The sequence below is a fragment of the Phyllobates terribilis genome, unplaced genomic scaffold (genome assembly GCF_046119375.1).
Source record: "Phyllobates terribilis strain yellow unplaced genomic scaffold, ASM4611937v1 Scaffold_9__5_contigs__length_417890890, whole genome shotgun sequence".
Classification (NCBI taxonomy): Eukaryota; Metazoa; Chordata; class Amphibia; order Anura; family Dendrobatidae; genus Phyllobates; species Phyllobates terribilis.
Window position 1 is genome coordinate 170,182,606 of NW_027362769.1, and position 12,573 is coordinate 170,195,178.

Genomic DNA, 12,573 nt, shown 5'->3' on the forward strand with positions numbered 1-12,573 from the left:
TCTTGTACATAGGGGGCAGTATTATAGTAGTTATATTCTTGTACATAGGGGCAGTATTATAGTAGATATATTCTTGTACATAGGGGCAGTATTATAGTAGTTATATTCCTGCACATAGGGGCAATATTATAGTCGTTATATTCCTGCACATAGGAAGCAGTATTATAGTAGTTATATTCTTGCACATAGGGGGCAGTATTATAGTAGTTATATTCTTGTACTTAGGGAGCAGTATTATAGTAATTATAGTCTTGTACATAGGGGGCAATATTATAGTAGTTATATTCTTTTATATAGTGGCAGTATTATAGTATTTATATTCTTGTACATAGGGGGGCAGGACTATAGTAGTTATATTCTTGTACATAGGGGCAGTATTATAGTAGTTATATTCTTGTACATAGGGGTCAGTATTATAGTAGTTATATTCTTGCACGTATGAGCAATATTATAGTAGTAATATTCTTGTACATAGGAGCAGTATTATAGTAGTTATATTCTTGTACATAGGGGGGCAATATTACAGTAGTTATATTCTTGTACATAGCACCAGTATTATAGTAGTTATATTCTTGTACATAGGGGGCAGTATTGCAGTTATACTCTTGTACATAGGGGGCGGTATTATTGCAGTTATATTCTTGTACATAGGGAGCCGTATTATAGTAGTTATATTCTTGTACATAGGGGCAGTATTATAGTAGTTATATTCTTGTACATAGGGGCAGTATTATAGTAGTTATATTCTTGTATATAGGAGCAGTATTATAGTAGTTATATTCTTGTACATAGGGGCAGTATTATAGTAGTTATATTCTTGTACATAGGAGTAGTATTATAGTAGTTATATTCCTGTACATAAGAGCAGTATTATAGTAGTTATATTCTTGTACATAGGAGCAGTATTATAGTAGTTATATTCTTGCACATAAGAGCTGTATTATAGTAGTTATATTCTTGTACATAGGGGCAGTATTATAGTAGTTATATTATTGTACATAGGAGCAGTATTATAGTAGTTATATTCTTGTACATTAGAGCTGTATTATTTTAGTTATATTCTTGTACATAGGAGTAGTATTATAGTAGTTATATTCCTGTACATAAGAGCAGTATTATAGTAGTTATATTCTTGTACATAGGAGCAGTATTATAGTAGTTATATTCTTGCACATAAGAGCTGTATTATAGTAGTTATATTCTTGTACATAGGAGCAGTATTATAGTAGTTATATTCTTGTACATAGGAGCAGTATTATAGTAGTTATATTCTTGTACATAAGAGCTGTATTATTTTAGTTATATTCTTGTACATAGGGAGCCATATTATAGTAGTTATATTCTTGTACATAGGATCAGTATTATAGTAGTTATATTCTTGTACATAGGGGGCAGTATTATAGTAGTTATATTCTTGTACATAGGGAGCCGTATTATAGTAGTTATATTCTTGTACATAGGGAGTAGTATTATAGTAGTTATATTATTGCACATATGGAGCAGTATTATAGTAGTTATATTCTTGTATATAAGAGCAGTATTATAGTAGTTATATTCGTGTACATAGGGACAGTATTATAGTAGTTATATTCATGTACATAGGGGTAGTATTTTAGTAGTTATATTCTTGTACATAGGGGCAGTATTATAGTAGTTATATTCTTGTATATAGGAGCAGTATTATAGTAGTTATATTCTTGTACATTGGAGCAGTATTATCTTAGTTATATTCTTGTACATAGGAGCAGTATTATAGTAGTTATATTCTTGTATATAGGAGCAGTATTATAGTAGTTATATTCATGTACATAGGGGCAGTATTTTAGTAGTTATATTCTTGTACATAAGAGCTGTATTATTTTAGTTATATTCCTGTACATAGGGTGCAGTATTATAGTAGTTATATTCTTGTACATAGGGGCAGTATTATAGTAGTTATATTCTTGTACATAGGGAGTAGTATTATAGTAGTTATATTCTTGTACATAGGAGCAGTATTATAGTAGTTATATTTTTGTACATAGGGGCAGTAATATAGTAGTTATATTCTTGTACAAAGGGGGCAGTATTATAGTAGTTATATTCTTGTACATAGGGAGCCGTATTATAGTAGATATATTGTTGAACATAGGGAAAGTATTATAGTAGTTATATTCTTGTACATAGGGGGAACTATTATAGTAGTTATATTCTCGTACATAGGGGCTGTATTATAGTAGTTATAGTCTTGTATATAGGGGCAGTATTATAGCAGTTATATTCCTGTACATAGGGGCAGTATTATAGTAGTTATATTCTTGTATATTGGGGCAGTATTATAGCAGTTATATTCTTGTACATAGGGGCAGTATTATAGTAGTTTTATTCTTGTACATAGGGGCAGTGTTATAGTAGTTATATTCTTGTACATAGGAGCAGTATTATAGTAGTTATATTCTTGTATATAGGAGCAGTATTATAGTAGTTATATTCGTGTACATAGGGACAGTATTATAGTAGTTATATTCTTGTACATAAGAGCTGTATTATAGTAGTTATATTCTTGTACATAAGAGCAGTATTATAGTAGTTATATTCATGTACATAGGGGCAGTATTTTAGTAGTTATATTCTTGTACATAAGATCTGTATTATTTTAGTTATATTCCTGTACATAGGGTGCAGTATTATAGTAGTTATATTCTTGTACATAGGGGCAGTATTATAGTAGTTATTTTCTTGTACATTGGAGCAGTATTATCTTAGTTACATTCTTGTACATAGGAGCAGTATTATAGTAGTTATAGTCTTGTATATAGGGGCAGTATTATAGCAGTTATATTCCTGTACATAGGGGCAGTATTATAGTAGTTATATTCTTGTATATTGGGGCAGTATTATAGCAGTTATATTCTTGTACATAGGGGCAGTATTATAGTAGTTTTATTCTTGTACATAGGGGCAGTGTTATAGTAGTTATATTCTTGTACATAGGAGCAGTATTATAGTAGTTATATTCTTGTATATAGGAGCAGTATTATAGTAGTTATATTCGTGTACATAGGGACAGTATTATAGTAGTTATATTCTTGTACATAAGAGCTGTATTATAGTAGTTATATTCTTGTACATAAGAGCAGTATTATAGTAGTTATATTCATGTACATAGGGGCAGTATTTTAGTAGTTATATTCTTGTACATAAGAGCTGTATTATTTTAGTTATATTCCTGTACATAGGGTGCAGTATTATAGTAGTTATATTCTTGTACATAGGGGCAGTATTATAGTAGTTATATTCTTGTACATAGGGAGTAGTATTATAGTAGTTATATTCTTGTACATAGGAGCAGTATTATAGTAGTTATATTTTTGTACATAGGGGCAGTAATATAGTAGTTATATTCTTGTACAAAGGGGGCAGTATTATAGTAGTTATAATCTTGTACATAGGGGGCGGTATTATTGCAGTTATATTCTCGTACATAGGGAGCCGTATTATAGTAGTTATATTGTTGAACATAGGGGAAGTTTTATAGTAGTTATATTCTTGTACATAGGGGGAACTATTATAGTAGTTATATTCTCGTACATAGGGGCTGTATTATAGTAGTTATAGTCTTGTATATAGGGGCAGTATTATAGCTGTTATATTCCTGTACATAGGGGCAGTATTATAGTAGTTATAGTCTTGTATATTGGGGCAGTATTATAGCAGTTATATTCTTGTACATAGGGGCAGTATTATAGTAGTTTTATTCTTGTACATAGGGGCAGTGTTATAGTAGTTATATTCTTGTATATAGGAGCAGTATTATAGTAGTTATATTCTTGTACATAGGGGCAGTATTATAGTAGTTATATTCTTGTATATAGGAGCAGTAATATAGTAGTTTTATTCATGTACATAGGGGCAGTATTATAGTAGTTATATTCTTGTACATAAGAGCTGTGTTATAGTAGTTATATTCTTGTACATAAGAGCTGTATTATTTTAGTTATATTCCTGTACATAGGAGCAGTATTATCTTAGTTATATTCTTGTACATAGGAGCAGTATTATAGTAGTTATATTCTTGTACATAGGAGCAGTATTATAGTAGTTATATTCTTGTACATAAGAGCTGTGTTATAGTAGTTATATTCTTGTACATAAGAGCTGTATTATTTTAGTTATATTCCTGTACATAGTAGCAGTATTATCTTAGTTATATTCTTGTACATAGGAGCAGTATTATAGTAGTTATATTCTTGTACATAGGAGCAGTATTATAGTAGTTATATTCTTGGACATAGGAGCAGTATTATCTTAGTTATATTCTTGGACATAGGAGCAGTATTATAGTAGTTATATTCTTGGACATAGGAGCAGTATTATAGTAGTTATATTCTTGTACATAGGAGCAGTATTATAGTAGTTATATTCTTGTACATAGGGGGCAGTATTATAGTAGTTATATTCTTGTACATAGGAGCAGTATTATATTAGTTATATTCTTGTACATAGGAGCAGTATTATATTAGTTATATTCTTGTACATAGGAGCAGTATTATAGTAGTTATATTATTGTACATAGGGGGCAGTATTATAGTAGTTATATTCTTGTACATAGGGGCAGTATTATAGTAGTTATATTCTTGTACATAGGGGCAGTATTATAGTAGTTATATTTTTGTACATAGGGGCAGTATTATAGTAGTTATATTTTTGTACATAAAATGTAACATATAGAATACAGAATTCAGCATTATAGCATTGAATTTGGTTTTTCAAATCTGGAAAAGATGGTTGTTGCCATCTGGCAGAAGCCTTTTGAATACATTACACTCCTTATCAACCTCTGTCACCATGGAAACAACCATTGCAGTCCATACATTCTCTTCCTGGATACAGATGTGGCTAAATAGTGGTAATCTTTACAATGGGAGTCATGAAAATGAGGAGACAACAATTGATTCTTATTCATTTTTTTTATTTGAATATGTTATTTGTTAACGTTTTATTGTATTTTACATGGTCATTATTAGTAATAACAGTTTTCCCACCTAGGATATTGATCATATCGCTCAGCAATGCTATCACTGGTAATTTGGGGAGAAAGGTCAAACTTGTGACTTCCAGTAATCGTGAAAACAATGTGGTAGCTGCAGACTAGACAATACTGTGTGCGCTGAACCTGGACTGCAAAGTGATACATTGTTGCAATCCAGCAGATGTATTTATCTCACAGAGCATTGTGTGGACTGGATACAATTCTCATAAAAAAAGCTTTCTCAATGGAAAGAAGTGTGTTCTTATTTACCGAAAAATCTTGAAATAAAAAAAAAAAAAGTTTATTCAAAAGTTGCAGAACGTTTCACTTTAAGATGCTGCTAATACATGCTAATAATGCATTGTCATACGTGGATTTCCCATTCCGGAGTCTTATGAAAGCTCATGGAAGCTGATATTGCAGCCAAATCTCCACCCAGATTTCCTAGAAATAGAAGTTCACAAATTAGGATGATTTATTAGTAATTATCTTAGTTTTGAGGAAGTGCACTTTAAGCATTGTTATTGGGCAGATATTAGGTGCTGATAGGATAGAGGTGCAGGATGGGGGTGAGATTGACATTTGTGATGACAAGTCTTCAAGGCTGAAGGAAACCACAGCAATGAATGTCAGAAGGAGATGGGTCCGAGCTGATACTGGCGCTAATTAATGTCCAGACAGCAATAGTCTCGCATAGTGCTTTCACTTAACACCCGAAAGATGAAAACTCTCTTAGGAGCAGACGGGAAATCAATTCCAGTATTGACAGCTGTTTGTGATAGATAAGACTTGAAGAAAGACCACTGTCAGCAGGGTGGAAGGTTTTGAGCAGCCGATCCAAGAGCTGCACCCGTAAAACTATATATTTTAAATAAATAAATATGGCGGAGTATTGAGAAGCCCCCAATAAACTCAGAAAAACAGGCATTTCTGGAAGGTTTTCTGTGCCTCACACTGTCATGCTCCACCATAACACCGAGACCCAACATCCATTGGGAGCATTGCCACCTGTGAAACTTTCCAGAGCAAGCAATAGCCCACGACTTCCAGACAGCAAGCCCAAAAAGTTGAAAAGTATGACATAATCGTGACTTATAGTCAAAGGTTTATCATGAAGCTTCTGGGCCCCAAATTGAAATCTGTAATAGGGCGCCATCTACCATGTGGCATTTATAATAGTGGTGTCCTCTTATGAGGTAGAGGGGCTTTTGTGCCTTCTCAGACACCAAGATCTGGATGCGATTGCTTCTTCTGCAACCCATGTAGTTATACCTGATACCCGACATTCTTGTACCCAGAACACTACCCCCAACCATAAAACACTAGTATAGTACGGCCTTGATAGAGGCTATTGGTCTCTTTTACTAAGACATGGATATGACTGCAAATGCTCAACTTTTTATTTTAACGGCGTTTGGCTCGATCCCGAACCATGGCTTCTTGATGGATGAACGCTCTGTATGAAGATCGATCTTGTACATGCCTAGATAGGACCACCAGGGTCTTCTCTGATGTTATCTTGATTGTATCAAACCATCGGGTTGCTGGTCTTCCTCTTCACCTTGTTCCTTCTATTCTTCTGACCATAATGTCCTTCTCCAGTGATTGCTCTCTTCGTATGATGTGTCCACAGTAGGCAAGTCCTAGCTTGGCGATCCTTGCTTCCAGTGACATGTTTGGCTTGATTTGTTCCAAATCTGGCTTGATATGCTCTATAGAGACATTATTGACAGTGTACCCCATGAAGATGCAGGACTTTAGCTTGATATCCAGGAAAAAAAAAAAAAATTAACTGAGAAAAATAATATATTTCTAAATAATAATATTAGAAATATAGGTGGCCCCATAGTAACATATTCTGCTGTCAGTGGTGGGACGAGCCAAGAAGAGTGAGTGATGCTCGCTGTAAATCCCACAGCGTTATCTCATCATCATCCGAGAAATTATTACTAGGATCAATAAGTAAAATGTCCTGTTATCGCTTATATCCCTTCTGTGCGGTGTCACATCACCATCCAAGCAAAAAATGCTACATCACTGCAAACCCGGATCTTACTGACAGTGGTTATATCAAGACCTGGGGCCCAGGGCTCGTGAGAAGAGCAGGCAGATGCCCATTAATTGGGCCCTATATTTTTAAATAAACAATGCATGCATAGGAGTTTCCTTATATATTTGATAATTCTTGTCGGAGATGGTCCACAGTTTGCAGCACGGCATGTTATTCATGTTAACCACCACTGTCCATTTAGTCTACAGCAGAGTACAGAGCCTGTATTTTGTCATTGCCTTGTATTGCGTTATTAGAAGATTGCTGTTGGTGCAGTTGACAAATCTACACTTATGTTGGATTTTAATAGATTTTCACAATGAGGCATATATTACACATGTAGCAAAACTGAGTTTGCTAAATGTAGCCTTTATTGTCACAAAATGTGTGCATTTACATAGGACTGCAGGTAAACAGACTGTAATGCAGCTCCGAGTAATTAAATGACACATTGAGTTATGCTACATCTGTAATACTATATTCATGGTACAGATAGGATGAAAAGTAACACCTGGTATTATACTGATACATCCTGATATATCCAGAAATCTTGGAACATGACGTGTGCATTAGCTCATTGCCATGATGACCACACATTGGTTGACAGGTGCAGACGCCATAGAGGAAGCTAAAGTTCGGTGCCAGTCTTCTCAGTGGTCCAGCACCAGGCAGCATTTGCTCACAAACCTGTTCTAAGCCATGCACTTCTTTCAATCTCTCCTCCCTCGCTCGCTCCCATCTCAGCACCCTCCCCTTCTCTCTCCATCCCCCATCCCTCCCCTTGGCTCTCCATGTATTGTATTCCTGACTTGGCTCCTGCTTTGGGAGCGGCAGGAATACAATTAGTGGCTACCAGGATTTGACATCCATTCATCTGGCTGCCTGGATCCTCATCTCCATCCCTCCGTCTCTACCTGAGGATTGTAGGGACCCCTCTCTTACAAGGCTGCATACGGAACCAAGGAAGTATAGCAGATCATTCTCCAGGGGTGGGGGGTCCCTTCTTCTTATCGCCCCCCATTCTTAGACATGAAGAAGAGTTGGATCAAAAGACGCTCTCAGGTAAGAGAGGAGGAGAGAGGGGAGGGAGGATGGATAAATAGAGGAGGGGACTGGCATTTATGGGGAATGGATAGGATATAGAGGTGACTAGCATCAGGCCGAGTGATGCTACAATGGGCAGAAGTGGGTAACAATGGGTATCGACCCAACTGCCAATGCCCTATATGTAAGGTCCCATGTAGTGCCAATGTGTACCAACCCAACCACCAATGTAGAAACTACAGAGCCCAATTACCAAACCTCTCCAGTACTTTTTGTACTTCTACTCTTAATGACCAGGTCCATCAAGACTGATGGAATCTCCATCAACCCAGTAGAAACTGGTTCTATAATACTCTACAAAGCCATAAGCTTTCACCAACCCAATGAAAACACTCCCCTCATCTGATAACTAGAGTCAAAAGTCTCATTCTCCAATGTGGTCCAGAAAGGAACAATAGTCACGGTAAGAACAATGGGGCATCAAGTAACAATGGAGGGGTTTATTGTAACAGTATTAGCTTTTGATAGATCCATCAGCAACAAATTGGTCAAGGTATTTTAGTAGAATTTTTATAGATACTGTAAGAGATTGAGTTGTCAAACCTTGGGTACCTGAAGCTTTTCATTGTATGATTGATGATGGTCCCCATGATGGGATTACAGGGTCCTCTACTGAGAAGTTGGGAGCCATTGCCCATGTGGCCATGTCCATGTATACAGCTGCTGGGACAAGCAGTCTACATTGCCACTATGGCGGCCACTTTCTCAGCAATGGTCCCAAAGATATCCTCAGGGGGACTTTACTTGGTAAGTGGTGGGGGAAACGTTTAACACTCCAGCTGCTTAGTTTAACGAGAAAGCATTAAAAGTGTAATTCCTTTTTAATACAATACATGGATAGGGACGAGTGGTAATATCCAGAAGTTTTGTCAGCAGTAGAGGAAAGGATTAATGTCTTTACTTTCCAAATCATCTGTCTGTAAGTTTATTATGGGAGGATGCACGGGCCGTGATGAGTATGTAGCACCCCGAGGACTCGGCTGCTACAGGGGTATTGCACCTCGAACCAGAGGTGCGGTATTCCACTCCCGGGTAAGGATGGAGTGTGGAACGGGGCTCAGTTAGCTGCATACACTACACTCACCCTATTTCCGGGGGACAGATCAACGGTACTCCCACCAGATAGATGTGCAGGTACGACAGCGTCTGTCCCTGGCTGGAGTGGGGAGGGGGGAGGAATATCCCAGTGGTGTAGGAGCAGACAGGGGAGGGACTCTGGGCATAGGTAGGAGCCCATTGGGTGCTGGTCACCTGGGCTCGGGTGTCAGAAGGGAGTATAAAAGGTGGGCACCATGATAGAACGGGAGAGGTGCAGAGGAGTGCAGTCTGAGAGAGTTCAGCCAGAGAGGGCTGACAGGGAGCTGTGGCTCAGTCCGGGCCCAGCTCCAGAGCCAGGCCTGAAGTGGAGGCCTGAAGCAGAGAGAGAGAGAAGTAAGAGGAAGAAGGAACATAAACACCAGGAAAGGCCCAGAGACGCAAGAAAAGAGGGAACCCTAAGATCCCACGGAATAACGGGTGAAGGGTTGGCAGAACAGGGTACCGGATCCCAAACTGGTGGAGGCCAATTATCCTTAGCCAGGAACCGGAGGTCGTGGTCAAGTCTTGGCGCGACCCCTCACCATATCCACCAGGAAGGCATACCGTATAGGGTCAGGGAAACCGGGAAAGGTTTCGCCACCAGAAGGCCCGAGGGAGCCGGACAAAGGTGGGTCCCTGGTGGGGACGGCCAGTAGGAAGGAAGAGAGGGGAGCTCTGGACCACGCTCTGGAATTGCCTGGGAGTTGGCCGAGTCCCTGACCTGGTGGACGCAGCATGACTCGGGCGGTCTTGACTGCGCACAAGGGACCTGATAAAGAACTGTGAGTAAAGCATTGAACACTGCAGCTGTACGTCTCACTGATTCCTTGTCGCATTAGCACTATTAGGACGGGGACTACTATAACATCACTACCATCATCCCCTCTTCGCCTGCTGCCCTGGGGCCATACCCCTCCCGTTGGGGGTTATACTATCCACGCTGCACACCCGTAGCACCGGCCTCAGCGGTCTGCCCTGCAGCGGCGGCTTCATAGCCGCAATCAACGGGTGGCGTAGTCGAACAATATAACATCTTATTCTAAGTTCTGCCACTTGGTTTGACACCCTGGGCACGGACCGGGTCACCGCCACGAGGACTACTACCCCTATCAGATCCGGCTCCGGGTATTCCCCGCATGCGCAACGCTGCATCACAACATGGCCCAGGGGGTGCGTCAACTTTGGCGTAGTCGGCAGGATCTCGTGCCCGCAACCACCGGGTACTGCGTGCCTGAAGAAAAGTTCACATGTACCTCAAAAAGAAGTCTCCCGCCAATTCCAGAGGATTCCCGCCATCGGACGCCATCTCGGGTCGTTTCCCGCCGTTTGCCCGCCATCTGCAGCTTTTACCCGCCATCCGCGGAGCTTCCCGCCATCAGGGGACGATTCCCGCCATCTTGGACGGTTTCCCGCCCTGGCAGAGCGGACGCCATTGTGGGCGTGCCAGAGGGTGGCAAGAGACCACCTCCCATCGTGGGCATGGTCCCAGAGTGGCGCCAAGGGAGGGGACCGCCCCCATCAGCCGAGACTACAACAATGGAGATGTCCATCAGAGTGGGGGGTCTGCCCCTGAAACTGACTGTCACTAAGTTGCCCCGGGACCACTCCCAATGGGGGTGGATAGGGAACAAAACTGAGGGGCTGGGTGCGGCCTGGAGGAGTCTGGACAGACCGCACCCGGGAATGGAGGAAGCGTCCAGCAGTGCCAACACCGTGGTCCGGAGCCTGCTGCAGGCCGCACCGCCAGCCAGCCTAGTGGAGATCCTGGCACAGCTCCCCAGAGATCCGGAGCGTGCGCAGGCTGCGCTGGAGGACTTGGACCGGAGGATGGTCCGGGCACAGCAGGATGCGCTGGCCGAGTGGAGAAGGGAGATGGCCCGGCAGGCTGGGATCCGCCAGCAGGAGGCGCCACCTGCAACAAGGAGCATGTCCGCCTCTGAGGATGGTACAGGAAGGACGAAGGCCGGAGACGACGCCGCGGAGGGAGCTGCAAGGATGGAAGCAGGTAATGGGGACGTCATTACCCCGAGCCCAGTAGCCGTAAGCCTGCCCCAGCTCCCCGTCGCAGAGCCCGAAGTCCTACTCACCGTGCCCGTTGCCGCACCGCCACTGCTCCCAACTAGGCCTCAAGCGGCAGGAGCCGCGGTCACGCCCTCCTCCGCGCCACGCCCCTTGACCCTGAGTGCGGCGAAACAGGAAGTGCCACCGGCCTGGTCGCAAGGCCTGGTGGACCAGGGCGCCGCTGCCCCTCCAGCGCCCTCTGCCTCAATGGTGCCATCCCTAGTACAGAACAGAATTCCCCCGGCCTGGTCGCAAGGCTGAGTACCCCTGGGCGCTGCCGCCCCTACGGCGCCCTCTACCTCCACAGTGCCACCCCTGGGCGCAGATCTTTACGCACAACATACCAGCCCGGACGGGCTGCCCTTCGTGTGGCCACCGGAGTACGTCAACCCCCGACTCCGGAAGGAACGGCCCTTGTGTGAGCCTCTGATCCCGGCTCCGGCGCCCGCCAAGATTGCTCCGATCCCGTTAGAGGACGCCCAATTTGAATGGGATCCGACCGGTGAGAACCTCATGGGGTTCACCCAGGAGACCCGGGCGGACGCAGTCCGGCGTGAGGAGTGCTGCCGTCAACAGCTAGAGGTCTTTGGAAGAGAACGGCGAGAGAGGCGGATCCGCGAGGAACAGCTGCAGGCCCGGAGCGCGGAACAGAAGCGCAGGGCCCGACAAGACCCCCGAACAGCCCACGGTCCCCGCACCGACGGGACCGTAATAAAGTTCCAGCTAGAGCATGGCTGGGGTTTTATCCGAGACCATCGAACCCCCGGCGACGTCTTTGTCACCCGCAGGGATGTCGAGAGCCACCTGCCGGAGGGACACCGCGGACGTGATCTCTACCCGGGTGATGTGGTCACCTTCTCCCGGCACAAGGGTGTCAAGGGACCGTACGCCCTCCACGTTCACCGGCTCACGGAAGAGGAACTACAGTACCGCCCAGAAACAGAGTACACCGAGGGTCCGGACGGACCTGAAGACTACCCGGAAGAGCAAGGAGGACACCATTATTAGAGAATGGTAAAGTGGAACTGTATATAGTTACCCGTCGGGGTACAAGGACTCTTGCTGCTTGAAGTGTGGTCCCCGTTGGGACTAGTATGGAACTGTTAAAGAACTGTTACCTGTGTGCCCCTAATCCCTAACCAGGCTGAGGACTGTGAGCAGCCATTCCCCTATTCCCACTGGCCGAGGACTGAGAGCGGCCATACCCTTGTACATAGTTGCGCTTCTTAAAGCGCCCCCTATTGGTTTTATAAGAACTGCCTTTCTACCT

The 12,573-nt window shown here is 42.6% G+C and overlaps 1 protein-coding gene across 4 annotated transcripts in view; it reads left to right on the plus strand.

Moving 5' to 3' along the window:
- Window positions 1-12,573, plus strand: part of SPEG (striated muscle enriched protein kinase) — a 347,211-nt gene that overhangs the window by 93,556 nt on the left and 241,082 nt on the right. The window contains exon 1 of one of the 4 annotated variants that reach the window (XM_073647349.1): window positions 7,815-8,123. The exons of the other annotated variants lie outside the window; for them this stretch is intronic. Coding sequence (XP_073503450.1) covers window positions 8,091-8,123 — 33 coding nt within the window. The 5' untranslated portion in view covers window positions 7,815-8,090. Of the gene's footprint in view, window positions 1-7,814; window positions 8,124-12,573 lie in introns of those variants that run through there. 4 annotated transcript variants of the gene reach the window in all.